We start from the raw sequence: 21,218 nt of genomic DNA, 5'->3' as shown, positions 1-21,218 counted from the left end.
TACTCTTTCTTTTAACTTACCTTCGGATGTTTAGTCATGCTGATTTTGTGCTGAAACAGGTATTAATGTGGAGGAGATGATCAGTTCACGTGCGCCTCGCGCTGCTGCGTCTGTTGATCTGAGGCGCTACAGCGATCTGTCACTCCACATTAAACAGCGCCAAAACGGCATTTATTTTGTATAACATATCTTTATTGAGTTTTTACTAAATTTTTCCAAAACACACAACATCCTTCCCCACAACTTACCCCAGACAGGTTAAAAAATAAATAAATAAAAAAAATCCATAACTTCACACATCTAAAGCATCTTCAATATCTCCATTTTTAACAAAGTCCAAAAACACCTCCCAGATATAAAACAATTCAAAGGGTTTCTTTCTTATTACATATGTAAGTTTTTCAAGAGCCAAACATGTTAAGTTTTTCAGCCATAGTCCAATGGAAGGGCAACTGGTTTTTTTCCAGCACAGGGCACAAAACGGCATTTATTGTTTAAATACTTACGGCCATATGCAAACGTGACGCTGACGCATCCAACGAGTGAAATGCCCGCTCTCAGCTGTAAATTCATCATAGGTAAGTCGCAATGGCAATGCACTGGCGTTAGTTTATCCGAGGATATGTCACGAACCGCCAAGCATTAGACCTACATTTACGTGAAAATTAATGGCAGGTAATATCAAAGACTATAGAATAAAAAAAAGGGACTTTGGTAACATGCAGCTTTTTGTTTGAAACCAGTGTAGAACACTGATTCACACAAGGTCATATCACGCACCTGCAGCATTTCTGTGAACGGAGAAAACAGAAATAAAACTATATAGGCTACATTAAAATTTTAAGAATCGATATCGTTCCGTAAAAATGAGAATTGATTAATATCGAGATATCGATATTTTTTACCCAGCCCTAATTTACTGTATTCCTGATTAACATGAAAATTGCCCATTCAGTCACCAATTTCACAAAACCTTTACACTGTACCTTTAGATTCAGTTATCACTGTTAAAAAATGTATCACAAATATATTAAGCAACACAAATATATTCAACAAATGATAATAAGAAAAGTTTGTTATGCAGAAAATCAGAATATTAGAGTAAAGGATCATGTGACACTGAAGACTGGAGTAATGACTGCTGAAAATTTACATAAAAAGGAATATATAGGCCTATACACAAAATATATTTCACTTAAATCATTAACAGATTAACAAAACGAAAGAAAAAAATTGTGCTGAGTTTCGGATAATTGTAATGCGCTCTGAAGTTCACAGGAAAAAAACAAGACCGCAGAAAGCAGTTTTCTTTATTTTACAAAAGATTTACAGTTTTGAATGATGTTTTGCTTCTATCTGTATGACAAACCAGTGTTGGTATGACCATAAATTACCCGTAACATTTGGGAAAACAATGCAGTGAACGCGTCGGTGCCTCTCACGCACATACAACAAATTTTTGCTAATTTGACATCGCAGCCTGTTTATTATCCAAATAAAATACAGTTAAAGAAACATAAGTTACACTGCTCAATTTAAATAGTCCGTAGTACAGTCTGTGCTGTTCAGTGTGGTATTTAGCCTAAATACAACTATAGAGGATTTGTTGTGGAGAGAAGGGAACTAAAATAGCCTAATTGTGTTTGTAATTTTGCTTTTATTTACCATTATTTTAGCCTACATTATTTCTGAATGCAATAATAAAATGCAACATTCAGCCTACTAATTTAGGCTGCTATTTTTCCTCTCAAAATTAACGCTTATAGGAGTAGCATTTTTTTTTTATCCATGCTGAAACATTTTGAAATATTTTAGATATATACACACACAGGTGTAAAAGCAGCTGTTTACACAATTATTATTTTAATATTGTGATTGCAGTTTCTACCGAACAGTAGAAAATCTCTGGGTGGTGACAGTAAGTACACAGACACAGTGAAACAGATGCTTTCGTCCAGACTGAATATCCCAGACTGTCCCAACTGCAACTACAGAAGGAGGTACTTATCAGATTCATTTAGTTATAATGCATGTATAATATATTTGTAATAAGTTTGATTGGCAGGTCTTCCTTTAAAGCGATACATTTTGGGAGCCACTTTTAGAAGGTGACAAGTGACAAAAAAGACAAGTGAAGAAAAATGATAACCTTTTAGTGCCCTTTGAGTATCCTTACCCTACACCGTTGTATATTGGTAGCCTGTGTACTCATTGAGTTAATGCATTTACCTCCAGATGCACCTGTGACGACTGCAGCCTGTCTCACATTCTGACCTGTGGCATCATGGATGCTCCTATGGCAGAGGATCTGCATCTGAAGCTGCCCCTGCAGGTGGAGCCTCCCCGGGACTACTTGTCAGAGGTCCATCCCCCCAGCATGTCATCGGGAAGCTCAGGGTCCGGCTCAGCCCCGGGCTCCCCCATCACCTTCCAGCAGCACCCTCGCCTCATCCTGCCACAGGATGGCACCACCACATTGTGAGTGTTTTGTGCTTTTTGCTTAATATGAAATCTGATTACTTAAACACTCATTTTCGATGTCGGTCCCATAAATATCTACCAATTTTTGTCTTTTATGAAAATAATGTTTATTACAAAAATGATTCTGCAAATGCGTATCTTTAACTACACGTTGCCATATTAACAATCAGTCAGTAATGATACTGAAGATTTGCATGAGCCTTTAGTACACATCACTGAGCGCGTTTACATGCATGTTCTTAAACCGATTATGCTTAATAAGCCGATAACGCACGTGGTCATGTAAACGCGGTAACCTGTTTTCTTTTATCGGAGTAATGTCATAAACGGCGTAAGCATAAACCGGTCGACACAGGTAGTTTTTTGCCTCTTACTCCGATTTTGTGTGGCATGTAAACGCAATAACCCGCTTTCTGTCGGTTTATTGAAGTGCGCATGTGTGATACGTGACAGGAACGCATCGTTAGTGCAGATTTAAGCGCATCTACACAGAGCAAACATCTTGCAGTAAAGAAAGAAGGAAAGATATCACAAAAGCAGACTCTTTCATGACTCAGAAAATGATAAGTGTTCTCATCACGTGCAACAGAAGTAGAAGTGGTTCAGTCAAAACGCTGCATTTATAACTGCATGAGGATAATATATGAGCTGTAAGTTTCGCGCTGACATGTTGCAAGCTTTATTTAACATCACAACTGACAAATGTATGGAATACTCAGATAAGCAAATGATTATATTTCGACGTCACTACAGGAAAATAACCTGATTCATTAATGAAGTCATGTAAACGCAGCTACTTGTGTTGTCAGGTTACTGATGTGCATGTAAATGGGGAAAACTGGTTATTTTAATAAGCTGATATTTGTGAGTTATCAGCTTACTGGTGTGAATGTAAACGTGCTCACTGACAGTAATGACAACTTGAAGTTTAGTAAGTGAGTGAAATGGTGATTTAGTAACTCCTCTGACTGATTTGATGAGCTCATTCACTGAAGGGCTAATTTGAACCGGTAACTCTTGATTTGAAATCTTTTTGAATGATTCATTAACGGAACCAGATGATGAGTCACTTTTTGTCAGTGAGACTACATTGTGTTTGTTTTTGTGTGCAGTTGTGTGCTGTGAGGAAATCATTTTTCTCACCGCATTCAAGGAAAAGCAGCTTTATATATACATGAGATTTTTGTTTGTTTGTTTGTGAAAGAAGGGTGTTATGGTCATCATTTATTTAATAAAAAATACAGTAATAATAAAGTTATGAAATATTACCATTTTAATTAGGCTACCTTTTCTATTTTAATATGTATTCATTTTAATGTATATAAATATATATGTTACCAACCCCAAACCTCTGCAATGTAGTGTATATAAATGCAAAATGCGGTCATTTGCAGGTATGGCAAAAAGTTAGTTTTTCCCTGTCTGCTTGCTTTATGGCTGCATTTTATAATAATTTTGTGAGTCAAGGGTATTTACGTGAATAATGCTGAAATGTAGACTTGGGAATTTTTTTTGTAAAGTGTAGTACTGGTAATAGTGTGGACAGTATTGCAAAATCAGATAAGAGTCAGATCAGGCAAGTTCCAATTATTATAGTCATTACTGTATTCATGATTTCAATGACTTCATAATGTACTTTCCTGCTGAGCTCCTTCAGTTTCTGTTTTTCATTAATGCAGTGTCAGCAGTTTTTATAACATCACAACTCCAACGGCTGAGTCATTAGGTTTCTTTTACTTTCCTTTTTCTGCCCCAGCGATGATGAAGTGCCTCCGTTGTCTGCCATCTACCCTCTGAGTGGGTATGAAGACCCTGTGGCCTGCATTAATGGCATGCACAGTCAGCTCAGTGGAGGAGAAGAGAGCATGACCCTTAAAGATAAAGTAGGTGGCAGCTGATCATCTGTTGTTGCCGCCTACAGTATATAATAGACATTTGTCAACTGGAAAAAAAATTGACATTTGAATTTAGAAATTAAGTTACTTGGATGGTAATAAGCTCTCCTCTCTCATTCGCCCAGTCTTCACAGGGGAGCAGCAGCAGTAGCAGTTCCTCTGAAGGTGATGAGGAGGAGAGGGAGAGTGGTGAGGAGCCTCCAGGCCAGAAGGTGTCACTCTCTGGAGGGAAAAATGACTGTCCGCCTCCGTCATACCCTTATTCACAGGTAGATTTTAAATTAGGAGGACAAGCGCTCCTAATTACAAGAAGAAGAAAAAATGCTTTTAAAACTGGGTGTGTGACAGGTATGGCTGTGGAATTGGGTTTGGCTGAGGAAAAATTTTCAGTCAAAAGATTTTTAATTTTTTTTGCTTTAACCCCTGTTTATGGCGCCATTTAAAAAATTGTCCTATATGTTCCGTCAAAGACAGAACGAAACAGCACTAATGATTTGCGTGTGTGTTGATGCGCAGCCTAGAGCCTTGGGGACCGTTTTCTTAAGCCCGCTCCCGCTGAATTTCTGACCATTACCGCCCACTCACACAACGTGTGTGTCCCGCTCCCGCAAACATTCTAATATTGTATAAAAAAATCGCAATTTGATATTTTCCCCCAAATCGCACAGCCCTAGTCCAAAAGCAGTTAAATAAAATGCGCCCATCCAAGTGTGAGACACTTTTTTTTTTATGGATGGGCGCATTTTAATTAAGTGCTTTTGGACTGATGCATGCAACACCCGCTGAGTGCCATGAAACAGCTTGAACGATCAAAGACAATTTTTAATATAACTCCGACTGGATTCGTCTGAAAGAAGAAAGTCATATACACCTAGGATGACTTGAGAGTGAGTAATTTATGGGCTAATTTTCATTTTTGGGTGAACTAACCCTTTAAGTAGCTTGTTTTTATGGTAGGGTACAAAATTGTTTTAAAACACAATTAAGCCTTTGGAAACTATAACAGTTAATCCGCTTGAGCTGTTACACATGCGTAAGTTTAGCCCATGCATGTGCTGACCTTGAGAAGCAAATATGGCCTCTGACAAAATGATAAATCTTCATTTCCTTTTTAGGTGGATCAGGTACAACATCAGTGCGAATGTCATGTGTGCAATCAGGGCAACGGGGGCGGTAGCGCCTCCGGCATGAACTCCACCTCTCTGCCTACCACCAGGCTGCATGCGGGGGGTCACCATTTCTTCTCAGAGAAGACGGCAGCCCACCCTGCCCTCCACCTCTACCCCCACATCCACGGCCATCTACCCTTACACAACCTCTCCCACCTGCCCAGACCACTGCTGCCCACCCTCTACTCCACCCCTCCGCTCACACACAGCAAGGTTAGACGCACGCACATGCACAGAAATGCACAGGAAATTCCCAGCCTTCCCCTTTGAGAGTTGTGTGGGTTATAGGTGCTTGGTGAATTTGCTGTTATTTTTCCAGCCACAAGGGGGGTGACTTGTATCAGAAATCTTAATCTTTAAAAAAAAAGCACAGGTGCAAAATTTCTCTTCTTACTGGGTATGTCCCTTTCCACATCATTGACTATTGCTTATCAAGCAGTGACGCGATGTCATCATAAATTTCCCATTACATTTTCAGTAGCCTTATTTTAAAAATGTTTTTAAAATTTCTTGATGGATTTTTCATATAATGATCCCAACTCTCTTCGCATCATCTTCTCTAGACTCTCCCTCCCAGCCCCACATCCAGTCAAACAGGCGGAAAGCAGCAAGTGTTCAACCCCACCCTACCAGAGCATGTCTACCAGAGCTGCTTCAACACAGCAGGGGACTGGAACGGCTCTTTGCCATGTCCCTCGCTTAAACTAGAGAACCTCTGGGACACGCACATGATGAAAAACTGGAACCCTTCTGTGCTGCTACAGGAACCCCTACCTGGTCAGTTGCCCAAGTCATTTTAAAGATTTTTTTCCACACTTCAAAGTTGAATTTTTAATGTGGAGAATTGTAACCTTTAGGAGTTATTCAGGTGCTTAAAACATTAACAGGCTCCATTTAGATCTGGTATTAATATTTCTGGGTATCTGATCAGTCAGACTACATTCAGAAGTCACCATGAAATCAAAAGTGACAATTATTACCTTTTTATGCAATAATTCAGTGTTTATTATAAATAATTTATCCGTGCACAATATTTTTATATATTTTTTATTTGCCCTTGTAATCCTTAATCAAAAACATTAACTTCCCATCCCCCTCCAACAACATCTGTTCTTTGAAGACTAGCCAGTAATTCCTCCCTCCCTTCACCTGTCACTCACATGAGATCACAGCAATTAGCAAACAACAACAATCTAATTAATTTATGATGGACAAAATCACATCTCATCCTACATTTTTTTTTCTCATTCAGGAAGCTGTTTCAGTTGGATGTACAACACAATAGAACTGAAACAGATGATTGGAATTTTAGTTTCATGCCAACTTCAAAAAAAAAAAAAAAAAAAAAAAGCATCTATGGAAGAACCTGTTATAATTTGGAACAGCACAATGTGCATACAGGACCAGGATCTGTGTTTAGATACTTCAGATACTTGACTAAAATATCTGAGAAATAAGCTTAAAACATTATTTTTGTATTTTATGTAGTCACAAAATCAGAGTCCGTACTCTCAATCCATTCAAAATTCATATCAGAATGGCCACATACACACTGAAGAGATTTGGGAGTGACAACAGCCTTAAAATGCCTGAGTGAATCTCTGAATTTTTTTTATTTTTTTTTATTTCTAGAGTCTTATCCCCCAAATATATATGGGATACAGGATTCACTCACAAGAATTGACACAGTGATAACCATAGTAAAAGTTTGACTTAAGCCATAAACTAAAAACTACACACAACTGAAGCTGTTTGGCTGAGCTGTTTTTGAGTAATATTAACGATCAGAGTCATTTAGTCACCTAGCCATCATTAGCAAAAAGCAGTCCACAGAGGCGTGTTATGTTTATACTCCTTAAGTTTTAACGGTGTGCTCTTGCTGGACCATAATTGATGGGTTTCCCCGAGACCGCAGGGCTGGTGGTGAGAAACTGTTGGAAAGAGATCAAAATTTGTGAATGAGTCAAAATGCAATTTTTTTAGCACCACACCTCAGACGAGCCATCTGTGTCAAAAAGTGGGTGTTGTCACTGTAGTAACAACTACTTGTTCTGTTTGGCTCTATAGATATGCATATTTTATATACTTGTTTTATGTGCATTTAAATGGACACTAAAAGACCAAAAAGAATGTGTTTGGTGACTTCTATCGTTTTCAGTATCTCTCTGACCCTGAAACTCTTCTCCTTATCAAAGGTGACATGCTGGGCCCTCCCCTTCCCGACGTGCCCCTTCTCTCCTCCAGTTTGGACCCCAATGTCAATCCCCACCCTGCTCCAGATGGCAAAAAGAAGAAGAACGGTGCCAAGAAAAAGTGTCTCTTCAACTACCAAGATGCCTTCATGGAGGCGAGTGAAGTGGTGATGGCCACTTCCTCTGCCGCCACCTCTGTCTCCAGTACCGCCACCACTGTCCAGTCGAGTAATAATCATTTCCACATTTCTAAATGGCCCATCATGAGTGTTTAGATTGAATTTTTGCTTTCCTGTGCTTATTTTCCTCCTTTTCCTCCTTTTCCTTTCTTTAGATGAAGTTTTCCATAATTTAGGTAAAGAGGACCATAGACATCCCACTCCTGTTGCTCCTAGGAATAGTCCCACTAGTCTCGCGTCTCTCCCCCCTTTCAGCGGAACCTCACATCCCTCTTCCCCCAACACACACCTACCCAGTATAGGCACCCAGTCCTTCCCAAAGACTGTAACTCAGACTCCAGGCTACATGGATGTCCATCAGGGTCTGTGCTTGTCAGCTGGTGAGCAGCCAACCACCCCGGTCGATGGTTTAGTCAGTGGTCCAAATAGCGTGTGCAGGTCAGTCCCCCATGTATATCATTTATAAGTTTTCTGTCATGTTCCTTCTGTGCCAGCATCCAAAACGCATAGACAAGCTGTTGTATTCAATACCATGTCAAGCTTTGTTTTTAAGAAAGACACCAGAATATGATCCATATACTCACAGTTCGGATGTTTTTGTCAGCGATCCAGACTGTGAGGGTCATCGCTGTGAAGGGAACGGAGGCTACGAACACCAGGCATATGAAGGAGAGGAGAGCCAAGATGAGGACAGCAGCTCAGAGCACAGCTCCTCTACCTCCACCTCCACCAATCAGAAGGAAGGAAAGTACTGTGACTGCTGCTACTGTGAATTCTTCGGTCACGGAGGGGTATGGAAACACTCTAATTTGGCTGTCACCAAACTGTTCAATTAAAAGTCTTCCTAATTAGGATTGGGCGGTATGACCAAAGTATTACATCACAGTATAGATTATTGAATATAATATGATTCACATTAAAGGAATTTATCACAATATGATAGATAGCAAGAATGGTTTGTTTATTAAACAAATATGATAACAAGAGGTAATGGCTATTTTTGAATAATTAAATACTTGAGATTAAATAAAAGGTACATCTCATTTGATTATATTGTCTGGCATATATTAATACATTTTTGGTTGTCAGCTGATATTAGTGTGTTTAGTTTTTTTTTTTTTTTTAATCTGTTTATCTGTATACCGGTATCTGTTGATATTGGATATATATAATTCATTTTTGGATGTTAAATTGTGCTCGTTCATTTCCCGTTTTTACATTTAAATTACCTTTGCCATCATCTGAAACTCACTTAAAAAAAAAAAAAAGTGTAAAATATAATATTTAGCAAATCTCAAAATGAATATCCACTTTTCATACAGTACATTATAAGCTTATGATGACTAAATTCACCTGTAGCATTTAAAACAACTGATTTTAGTTTTTAGTGTTTTGTTTATGTCATATTTATTTAGAGAAAATAAAGATTATTAATAAGCCATTCATCAGTTGTCAACCATATCATCTACTGATAATTGGCTTAATGGTATTTGCAATAATTGGTACAGGATGCAAGATACAACTTGTCACTTTAACATTAGCACAAAGCGGTCCTGGCCACAGATGTAATCCATGTAAATACATACATCTACCACGGTATAGTAGACCCTTTTCTGCCCTAACTCACTGCATACATCATACCATCCAGTTCTATTTCAATTATAGTCAGACACTTTGAGGTATCAGAGCTTCCAATCATTGTGTGGTGTTCACACAGTGGTAGTGATGGATCAGTGCATGCACTTATTTCCTGCACCATATCAGTTTTGCATGCTCCACTGCTTATGTATATCATACCATTAAAGGAATATTTGTGGAAGCAGTTCATGTTACCTGTTTATCGTTAAAGGTGTGATGAATAAATAAGCTAATCAGGCCTATGTTGTTTGCGGTGCGTAGCCCCCTGCCGCACCCACCAGTAGGAACTATGCAGAGATGCGGGAGAAGTTGCGACTCAGGCTGACTAAGCGGAAAGAGGAACAGCCTAAGAAAGAAGAATTGCTGCTCGAGCAGGACGGGGTGAAGGACCATCGCAAGGTAGAGGACCTGTTACAGTTCATCAACAGCGCGGAGAGCAAACCAGCCAGCAGCTCCAAAGCAGCCAAACGTGCCCGTCACAAACAAAAGAAGGTAAACTCATTTTGTAATCAGGAATTACACTCTTGTCTAAATCTATTCATCATAAAACTATATTAAAATAAAAATAATATTTGAATAATAAAAAACTGTCCATTTAATGTGTTTTTTCTTCATTATAAGAAAGTCTTAGAGAAACCTTAAGTAGTTTTGCATAACCTTTCATTATTATTTCTTTAAAAAAAAAAATATATATATATATATACATACATACATACATACATACACTACCGTTCAAAAGTTTGGGATCAGAACAAGGCTGCGTTTATTTGATCAAAAATACAGAAAAAAATGTAATATTGTGAAATATTATTACGATGTAAAATAACGATGTCCTATTTTAATATACATAAAAATCTAATTTATTCCTGTGATGCAAAGCTGAATTTTCAGCATCATTACTCCAGTCTTCAGTGTCACATAATCCTTCAGAAATCATTCTAATATACTGATTTATTATCAGTGCTGGAAACTGTTGTGCTGCTTAATATTTTTTTTGGAACCTGTGATACTTTTTCAGGATTCTTTGATGAATAAATAGTTAAATAGAAGAGCATTTATTTAAAATAGAAATCTTTTTTAACAATATACACTACCGTTCAAACGTTTGGGGTCAGTACATTTTTATTCTTTCTTTTTTGAAAGAAATTAAAACTTTTATTCAGCAAGGATGTGTTAAATTGTTAAGAAGTGATAGCAAAGATTTATATTATTAGAAAAGTTTTATATTTTGAATAAATGCGTTTTTTAAAAACTTTTTATTCATCAAAGAATCCTGAAAAAAGTATCGCAGATTGGGTCAGTAAGTTTTTTTTTTTAAGAAATTAATATTTTTATTTAGCAAGTATTAACGCAGCATTAAACTGATGAAAAGTGACAGTAAAGGCATTTATGTTGCAAAAGATTTAGATTGAAAATACAGTTCTTTTGAACTTCTATTCATCAAAGAACCATTCTAGAGAATTAGAATGATTTCTGAAGGATCATGTGACACTTTATACAGGAGTAATGGCTGATAGAAATTCAGCGCTGCATCACAGGAATAAATTATATTTTAAAGGATATTAAAATAGAAACCATTATTTTATATTGTAATAACATTTTGCAATGTTACAGTTTTTTTCTGTATTTTTGATCAAATAAACACATCCTTGATGAGCATAAGAGACTTCTTTAAAAAAAACTTTAAAAATCTTACTGATTCCAAACTTTTGAATGGTAATGTGTGTATTCTACTAAATACTGAGCATTTTTCAGTTTTTCTTTTTTAATAAATCTGCAAAGATGTCAACAATTCTGTGTTTTTCTGTCAATATGGGGTGCTGTGTGTACATTAATGAGGAAAAAAAATTAACTTAAATGATTTTAGCAAATGGCTGCAATATAACAAAGAGTGAAAAATTTAAGGGGGTCTGAATACTTTCCGTACCCACTGTATATATATATTAGGGGTGGAAAGGTACACCGATGTCACGGTTTGGTACGTACCTCGGTTCTTCGATACAATTTCGGTACAACTGGAAAAAATAAACAAACCTACTATGCTCGGTTTCTTTTCATTTATTTTGAGCAGACAGTAGTACAAATTAAAAAAAATTTCCACCTAGATGTAAAAATACTAAATATTATTACATTGTTAAATATATATAATCTGCAGTACATATATACATACAAGGAATAAATTCTTTAAATATATTTGATTTAGTTTACAGATAAACAAGGGAAAAAAACTGTGCGACACTTAACGTAGCCTATATATGCGGAGTTTCAGTTCATTTTGGTGACATGCTTAATTTGTTCACAGAAAGGAAACTCAAATGGCAGAAAGCGACATCCTATTTGTTTTCTTTATTTTACCAGTTCCAGCATTGCTAACTTGACAGCGCAGTTGGTACTTCATCAAAATAAAATACCGCCTCTGTTTCACCATTGGAACTGAAGTACAAAGCCTATAATTTACATAATAAATAATAGTTTCGCATTTAGATACGTTACATCGCAAATATGGAAATATTATGGAATATTTGGATTTGTGCCGAATGAGAGAGGTAGGATACACGAACACAAAGCACCGTTTCGCAAACAGTTGAGTGCACAAGCTTTTAAAGTATACTCCTTTGCCAGTCTGTGAGAGACGCATTCAGAGTCAGCACATGGTCACTGTCTAGTGGGCTTTGTTTTCAAGTGCGCAACTTGCGGCATTCGCTGTTCTTCTGCTGTCGGCCGGTTATCAAACAGCGTTGCATTGCTGCAGGCGCCCCCTTCTGGATTGGATGTATATATATATATATATATATATATATATTAGTGCTGTCAAAAGTAGCACGTTAACGCATGCACTTAATTTGTTCAGTTTAACAGCATTTAAAATATTTAACACAATTAACGCAGGGGTGGAGCTAGGGTTGGCCATTCCACTCACAACTGCTGCTTCTGTCTTTTTTTCTTGACAAGAATTGAATTTATTTAGACGTAGAACGTCTTAACGACCACATCAAACAGGAGACATTCAAACGTGCACTCCAACTTCACCTTGGCGACAGGCCCTAGTCAAATGAGCGAGGAAAATGTACAGGTGACGAGGGAGCTTCAGTAGAATAACAGTGAACAGATGATGTTGTCAGGCCGTATGTCAGTACAAAACAATTTTCCTGTCCTGTCAGCCTTTATACTGTGCTTTAGCACGTGCTCTTCAAATGCACACACAAATACTTTAAAGCGCTATATCATATTAAAGCGCAAATGAAACTACGAGCATGCAAAGTTGTAGTTATGTCATCAGTTAAGTCATGAAGTTACCAAAAAAGGCGATTAAAGCTGCCTCAACTTTGCATGCATGTATTTGTTATATATAAGTCACATTTAAGAACATGTCTCTGAAATGCAGTGGTTTTCAAAACTGTCCTGGAGAAGCCCGGCACTGTCTCCCTCATCTAACACACCCGATTCAGCTCGTCGGCTCATTAATAGAGACTTTAAGACCTGAAGTGCAGAAAAGGTAGAGAGTAGTGAGAAAATACGATGCGTGTCAGATCTGTGTCATGTTCAGCAGCGGCAGCTCTTAAAGTAGCCAAAATAAACTAATAACCCAGCTACTGCGATGTCTGTTAATCAAAGAACAAAAGAGGAAATCAATAACTTTTGTAGCTTCAGAATTCATCTATATTTAATTTAGAATTTAGTGTTTGATTATTCAATTTCTGTAGATTTCCTTCTTGCTGAAGGGCACAGGTAAATATGACATTTATTATAATGGGTTTATGTGAAGATTGTTTTAAGTTCACTAGAGGTTGTTATTTTTTAAAGTCTAATAAATGTTCAAATTGATAGCAGTTACAGCTACTGTAATGTTGAATGGCTATAGTCAACGGTTAAATATTAGGGGGAAAAAAACTTTTTCATAGAGACATCAGTAGTATTGGTATCAGTGATACTCACCTTCAGACATAAAAAAAAGATGCCAGTAAACAAATATAAAAAATATACTGTCTTTGTTATTTCTACATTAATTTGTGAATTTATTTTTCAATATAAAAACATAAATGTTAGGTGGGATTAATCGCGATTAATTTCAGATTTTTAAAAAATTTTTAACTGATTGATTGACAGGACTTTTTTAACAAAACTTCAACAATGCTTATTTGTATTTGAAAAAACTTTGTAAACCGTTTTTGACATTACACTCCTCATGAAATGTCAAATATGTCAAATAATTTTACCTTTATATGACAAAGCAAGATTAGTTCAGGTTGTAAAATGTCATGTTGACCCAAAATGCTTAATGATATTTATGAATGAGTAATGCATGATATTTAAAACATATTTTTTATATGATATATAAAAACACACACACTAGTCATGGGATCAAACTCTCTTTTGGGGTGTCATGGAATTAACTGTCTGGGGGTTTGTTTGGGTGCAGCTGGAGGAGAAAGCCCGTCTAGAGGTGGAGGCTCGGGAACTGGAGGTACAACAGCAGTTTCTAAAGGAACAGAGAAGGCGGCAACAGGAGGAGGAGGAAGCACTGAAGCAGGAGCTACTCCGTCTGCAGGAAATGCAGCAGTTGCGGGCATCTAAGAAGAAAAAGAAAGACCATAAAGTCAAGGAGGTAACCAAGTCTGAAAATCCTTCTCTCGTTCCAGCAACCAACAGCCCTCAGCCTCTTCAGCAGACAGCACAGAGCGTTTTAGAAAAGAACATGCAGAACGGCAAAACACAGCTACTGCACAATCTCATCCGTCTCAGTCCTAAGGAGCCTCGTATAGAACCTGAATCCCCCACGGGTGGGAAGAACGGCCCATTGCAACAGCCAAGCCCAAAGACTTGCAAAGAGAGACCTTCAGAGTCTTCTGCCCTCCAGAATGGCACCTCCTCCCACCCAGAGTCCTCCCATACCAAGGTCAAACCCAAACAGCAAGCAAATGGCTCCAAACCCAACAGTGAGGCCACAAAGAGGCCAGCTGAGACCTCCAAAGCTTCAGAGCTTCCCAAAGCCGGGAATGCAGCCAGCCCTCAAACTGACAACAAAGCCAAGCAGAAAGCTTCAGACGAGTCAGTGACCGAGATCAAGAGGGACGAAAGGACTAATGGGAAAAAGCCACAGAATGGAGGGAAAGACGAGAGGAACTCTCCTGTTATTGAATCTTCAGCTGTAGAACCTCCTCAGCAGAACGGCAAAGTCCCAAACAATGAGTCCCCTCAGCCCAAAAGCAAAGCCAAGAAGAATAAGAAGAAAAAAGCAGACAAGACAAGTAACTCAATAGGTGAGTGTTGTGAAGTGCCAGACTGTCTGAAGATAAAGGATAAAAGGAAAACATTTGTCCATTTTTGAATGGAAAATCAAGTCAGAACTCTCTTATTGTCCAACAGATGATGTTTTTCTGCCCAAAGACATTGATTTGGACAGCGTAGACATGGACGAGACCGAACGCGAGGTGGAATATTTCAAAAGGTACTGTTTGGTATTATACTGTAATGTTTTAATCTGGCATTCATGACCTTTTGCTCCCCAATGAATTCATGTTTCACCCTTTTTGCAGGTTCTGCTTGGACTCAGCGCGACAGACAAGGCAGAGGTTGTCCATCAACTGGTCCAATTTTAGCTTGAAGAAGGCCACGTTTGCTGCCCACTAATGGGTCTTCCTTTCAAGAGACAATGGCAGGAATCGATAAGCGTTCCTCCGGTTTCTTCTCTCTCTCCCATGTTTCTACAGACTGACTGCTGACCCCAGTGCTGCTATGTTTCAACTGCTCCTCTGGTCTACATTATCCATGCCGCCTTGCCTTGTCCTTGTTGCTATGGGTTCCGCAAAGAACCCAAAATGGGCTTATATTCCTGCAGTACTTCTGGAGAGAAAAAAAAAGAGCAAAGTCAAAAAATAACAACAACCACAAAATGCTACTCTATAAGTTTATCCCTATTATTTTGGTTTCCCTTTCTTCTTTTAAAAAGCGTGTGTGCTTTTTGTCAGTGAGTGGGCCGTTTCCCTTACGTCTGCTATGTTCTGAGTTTTCTCTGGCTTTATGTACATTAGGATGAAGGCACTGCAAAAGACATGCTTCAGTGGAAAAAAAAAAGATGAATATGAAAAATTAAAAGATCCTTTAATTCAGATCAGCTGTGGCTTTGCTCACCTTTGCACCTAGCACTGCACTTCCTCACAACTCGTCAAGAGAATCGGACTGGTCAGCTTCATGTCATTGCCCCGTACCTCTCCCTTTATTGGGAGAACGGCTAATACTTGACAATGTTCACATCGGTTTTTCAGTTCCATTTAAAATTGTTCTGTGTAACAACTGTGTTCAAGTTACCATTTTATTTTTTTTTATTCTTTTTTTCCAACTTGTACCAAGCTTGTATCAGAATACTTTCAGAATCGAATCGAAAAGAACAATACTCACACTATCAATCTGTTATAGAGTGTATATTGTATTAACACTGAAGCCGGACTGGCTACTTTTTAACATATTGTTAAGTAATATTAAAATCTTGTCTTTCTTTTTGAAAGATGGAATACAGTAGCGTGGCAGGACATTTCTGTGTCTGTCTCTTTTTTTCTATTTGGGTCCATCTCATAACACTTATCAAATTCCTAACCTTATCCAATCAAGGAGAAATACAAAACCGACTGCAGATCAACATGAAAGGAGCAACCTAACACCCCTAATTTGCATGACTTGGCACCTTGCAACAAGTCCATCCCCATCGTTCTGGTAAGTGTTTACAGTTTTACATTGGCTGCAACTAATTACTTCAGCAATCATAATGGTGATAATAATAGATATGCAAACATTTTGGATAATTTGCTCAAAATTTGAGGTGAAGTCATTTTGAATAATTTTAGGTTTATTTTGCTTGGTTTTCTTTCCTGTGACTTTATTACCAGTGTGTTGCAGGTCGGTGAAACTATTCTTTCCAATCCAAACACTGAGCATCACTGGAAGCAGATTATGCAGTATTGTTGCTGCTGAGGTAAGTGCATGTTGAAAGTGAAAATTTCAGATTTTACTACTTGCCCTATGTGACTCCTCTTCCTAATTTGGGAATTTTGGTGCAATATGGTTAATTTGAGCTAACCTTTGCCTGATGCATTCTGGAGACCCATTTTTTAGAAGACTGAAATAAATCCATTGAGATTTAACAATTATTTTAATCATTTGTAAAATGTTAAAAACAATTTTTATTTTTTACAATCATAGAGATTGGTCAGAAGTTAGATTTTTCTTTGTGTATGAGGTGACAGCGTTTAGAGGTGTATATATATGATTTTGGCTTTTTCACTTCAAAATTGCAACAAAAAGTGTGATTACCTCACTCTCCAAAAAATGTATTAGAATCCTGTTTTAAAATGGGAGGGAGGGCATATTTTTAACCTTAGAAACCACTTGACAGACTATTTCTGTACTTATGACTCCCACAGAAAGGGAACTTTTGTCACTCCGTCATCGTCAAGCTTTGTTTTATGTAGGGCTTTTTTTTTTTTTCTTCACTTCCTGTCAAAAAACTTTTTCGCTGTGGTGGAACGCCTACCTCCTTTTTAGCGTGTAACAAAGAAACAACGGATAGATGAACTGCTGCTCGTCTTGTTAGAGATGATCTCATTTCAATAATTGTATATTTAAGCATTTTTTTACACTATCATACAATTCTAAATGGCAAGGATAAAGTATCACAGTTTTTAGAGAAAAATCAAGCAAAACAGCTGTGTTCACCGGTGATAATACTCAGAAATGTTTCTTGAGCAGCAAATCAGCATGTTAGAATGATTTCTGAAGGATCATGTGACACTGAAGACTGGAGTAATGATGCTGAAAATACAGCTTTGCCACCACAGGACTAAATTAAATCTTAAAATATATTCAAGTAGAAAACAGTTATTTTAAACCGCAATTATATTTTACAGTATTACTGTTTTAATTTAATTTTTTTGATCAAATAAATGAGAATTAAAAAATAAGGCTTCTTTAAAAACAAAAGCATTTTAAAGCCAGTAGTGTAAGAAAAACTGTACGTTTTAATACAGTAATCTAAATTGTTATAGTAAACTCAGTAAAAAAAAAAAAAAAAAATCAGTTAATAATTCAATATATTTATTTATATGATTTAAATATGACCACGTGTTTGCCTGGAAAATCGGAGAATGAACAATGGGAGATTTTGTGAATCTCCTAGTAGTGCTTTTGTAAGTCTGCCCAGTTTTAGTCACCCATGATGCAATGCTGGAGTTACCTCATTTATGTGAAATCTATTTCTGGTTGAGGCCAAATTCACTCTGTACTTTCAATATGAAGTTTAAAGTAGTTGTTTTGACTGAATGAGAAGTGCAACTACACAAGATGATGTATCAATACACATGTATCTTGTATCTTGATATATCTTGTCTCCCATACTGAAAATCAGCAAAAAATTGTCTTCCATATGACATTTGGATATTATCAGTAGAGTGCAAGATAAATTGACTTGACATATGCATCCCAATTTTCAACTGTACTTTATGATGCTCTTTTGAAAGGAATACGTGCGGAGCCTAGACGTCTGCAGTCAGTCTTGGACAATAACAGGGTCATAAAGAGAGCGAGAGCTGGGCTTATTAGAGAGAAATCAAAGATCGGAGATTAGATAGTGTAGTTTGTAATCACTCGTGAAGATCTTTTCATTGAGGATGGCCCAGAGCTGGGGAGAAACACAGACAGCTCAAGAGGGAAAACCCCCATCGTTCCACATACTGGAATTGACAATAGAGTTCTGTCTAAGCGCTGATCGCTCTTATCATAAAAATAACACAACAGGCCACGATAACTCTAGCACAGTCGGTAACAACAACGTTCTATGTTAAATAAGGTGCTGCTATTCCAAATAAGCCATGAAGTTAGCCAATGCTCAGAAATTCCCAAAGTTTTCCCTCTTGGAACAACATAGCGGGTAAAGTTAAGGATAATAATAGGTACAAGCTTCACCATAATAGGCTACTTGGATTTTTTTTTTTTTCTTGTGCTGGTGTTGAATTTATGAATATAAGTTGTGGGGCTAATTGTGAAAGTGACATTTTGTCTTTCTGTGAATAGTTTTACTGTAAAAGTCATGTGTTCATGTGACCTAATTATTTCCACTTCCTGAAGGTTGATTGTGGTGTGTGTGTGTGTGTGTGTGTGCGTGCTTTTCTGCAGTAGATGTGTGGGCCTCACATTGTTGTAGGTGTGTATGAACTGTCTATGCGGGGAATCCCTTCCAGCCTACCTTTCACTTCTCCAAGGAAAAAGGTTTCGTAAAAGAACAAAACTACAGCGGGCCCACACATACATCACTTCAGCTTTTTGCATCTCCAGTTACGATCTTCACAGCAAGCTTCTCAGTGGCTTCACAACGAATGACTCCTGCAGGTAGAAAAATGACACTGTTCTTTGTAAAACTCATCCGAAGTGCGTACTTGTGCTTGGGCGACGTCATTTCGAGAGTGGTGACTTGACTGAAGCAGAGAGCATGAAACTCCTGCTGGACTTTTCCCTCCTACCCCCGTGGCAGCGAGCTAGGGTCGTGCGTCTGAGCTCATCAAGGGTTTATTGACTCAGGGGACTGTGGTGCTCTTTTGCATGTCTGACGTGATCTTATATAACCTGAATAAGGGCCTGCACTTATGACCAGTTTCCCAGATGTAACACATTGGTGGTGGAAAATTATTTTTTTTACTAGGGAGCCATTTAGGAGCCAAATTACGTTTTGAGTAATATACACAAATGTCTCTTTGTTTTGTAGGAATAGTTCTGCCTGTTTGGAAAAAAAAAAAAAAGGTGTCAAGTATTGTGTTGATTATGGTTCACCCACCTTACAGTTTTACTCCCAAACAAGTTTCAATTTGACCTCACTATGCTGAGGAATGAACAATTATATTTTTAGAATACCATTTATTACAACATGATTCTGTTGTTGCGGTTAGTAATGGTTTCCAGTGGGTTTAAGAGTGATTGTCCACGATTCAGGGATCACAGTTGGCTCTGCAGTATTGCGATGAAGTTTGCTGCATGCGCACTATGCATATCCTAGCATGCTGAAAAATATATATATTTTGGGATATGTATAATATATATAGATATAGATATTTCACAATTCATTCATTGTGCTGCTTGTGGTTGCACACAGGAAGCACTTGTGCTCTTTAAAGATATAATAGAGTCCTGCAGTGGTTAAATATTTCTGTAGGCCAACCTGGAAGTTTGCATCCCTCAACAAAAAACCCAACAGATTTTTTTTCCTTTGGCTTTTGGATTATAGCTGAAAATAAGCTCTGTGACTGACAAAAGGTCATGATTCTTACATGTCTTGTTCATCATTCACAAATGAACACAACTTTTATCTATTTTGAAGCCTAAAAACAGTCGGCAGAAGTTAAAAGCTAAATGTAGGCCATAATCAAACTACACCACCAAGCGGTAACTTAAAACACACACACATTCCCTAGTTTTCAAGCGCGCAATTATGCACTCAACAAGGCTGTGAAAGCGGACTAGTGAGTAGATGAGTTTGCCTGTTCTGCATGACATTTAATATCCCCAACAACCTCTGTAGTCCCATATAGATAAATGTGAAAATATCTTACGCTTGTATTAACCACAGATCTTATTTCAAGCATTTAACCAAAAACCAACTGACTTCAGGATGATGGAACTAGAAGTGCTAAAATGCTAACTCGTTTCCAGGTTTTGTCCTACAAAAATATGTCAGCACTTTATTAACTAATTCCACAGAACCACATATGGACGCACATAAGTATCTATCTGACTATCACCAATGGTGACTTTATTATATTGTCACTTTTTTGCTGCATTTTAGTCGCAGGCTGAATCCCTTCATTATGGGTTGGATAACGTGTTACTAGCTTCTCAAAACTATGGCAGCAGTTTAGCTAGGTACAAAATGTGTATGAGTTTAACAGTAGGATTTTGATTCGGTGATATTAGTGTTTGTACGACACAGAAACACAACGCAACTAGTTTCAGTTAAAGACATAGCCTTGTTTGGTCCTATTAGCCTCCTCCCCTTTAAATAGCCAGTCCCACTGTATCCCAACAGTCGCCTGTTTCTCTTCTTCTAGTCACTTCTAGGCCTCGGGACAGCTGAAAATTTGCTGCAGTTATAGCCTGTTCATTCAGTTGTGCTTGGGAAGGGGCTTTCCACCACTTGTGCACACACACACTTTCAAATCCCATGGGACTTGAGTTTAATGCTTCATGACACACTATGCCTAATGATCTTGCCAGCATTATCACAACTCTCTCAGTGTCTGGTTTCCCATATCTTCCTAAAAATTACCGTTGACTGTACAAACACTCACAGACACAAACAAGATTATACAGTTTAGAAAATGGTCCTTAAGCAAATATTTTATTATAAAAATAAATCCTCCTATTGTTATCACATTTCTCTGTCTTAGTTTGGCATCTCTGTAATATTTTCTTATTGTCAATTGATATTTTTGTTGTCAGTGCCTTAAAACCCCCCAAAAATTGTTCAAATGCACTGCAATAGGAGGCCATTTTGTCATACGCAGCATCTGAGACGTGAAAATTTCTCTCAATTTACCAGGATGTAGGGAACTTCCTCTCTTACTTAAAACTAGAATGTTTTCAACTGCAGAGGGGGATCGAATGGCAAGTACCTCACAGTCAAAA

The 21,218-nt window shown here is 37.7% G+C and overlaps 1 protein-coding gene across 2 annotated transcripts in view; it reads left to right on the top strand.

Annotated features, from left to right (window-relative positions):
* LOC107734551 (protein FAM193A-like) overlaps window positions 1-16,050 on the top strand; it is a 31,871-nt gene extending 15,821 nt beyond the window's left edge. For both annotated transcript variants that reach the window (XM_016546541.1, XM_016546540.1), the window contains 13 exons: window positions 1,882-2,000; window positions 2,236-2,478; window positions 4,238-4,364; window positions 4,502-4,645; window positions 5,492-5,758; window positions 6,109-6,322; window positions 7,741-7,965; window positions 8,072-8,354; window positions 8,521-8,707; window positions 9,816-10,046; window positions 13,975-14,815; window positions 14,922-15,003; window positions 15,092-16,050. In XM_016546541.1, the coding sequence (XP_016402027.1) occupies window positions 1,882-2,000; window positions 2,236-2,478; window positions 4,238-4,364; window positions 4,502-4,645; window positions 5,492-5,758; window positions 6,109-6,322; window positions 7,741-7,965; window positions 8,072-8,354; window positions 8,521-8,707; window positions 9,816-10,046; window positions 13,975-14,815; window positions 14,922-15,003; window positions 15,092-15,185 (3,057 nt within the window). In that variant the 3' untranslated portion in view covers window positions 15,186-16,050. The remainder of the gene's footprint in view (window positions 1-1,881; window positions 2,001-2,235; window positions 2,479-4,237; window positions 4,365-4,501; window positions 4,646-5,491; window positions 5,759-6,108; window positions 6,323-7,740; window positions 7,966-8,071; window positions 8,355-8,520; window positions 8,708-9,815; window positions 10,047-13,974; window positions 14,816-14,921; window positions 15,004-15,091) is intronic.
* Window positions 16,051-21,218: the final 5,168 nt, after the last annotated feature.

This window comes from Sinocyclocheilus rhinocerous, unplaced genomic scaffold (assembly GCF_001515625.1).
Source record: "Sinocyclocheilus rhinocerous isolate Xijiao unplaced genomic scaffold, SAMN03320098_v1.1 scaffold580, whole genome shotgun sequence".
NCBI lineage: Eukaryota > Metazoa > Chordata > Actinopteri > Cypriniformes > Cyprinidae > Sinocyclocheilus > Sinocyclocheilus rhinocerous.
The sequence above is the reverse complement of the archived record's forward strand: the minus strand, read 5'-3'. Positions and strand labels throughout refer to the sequence as shown.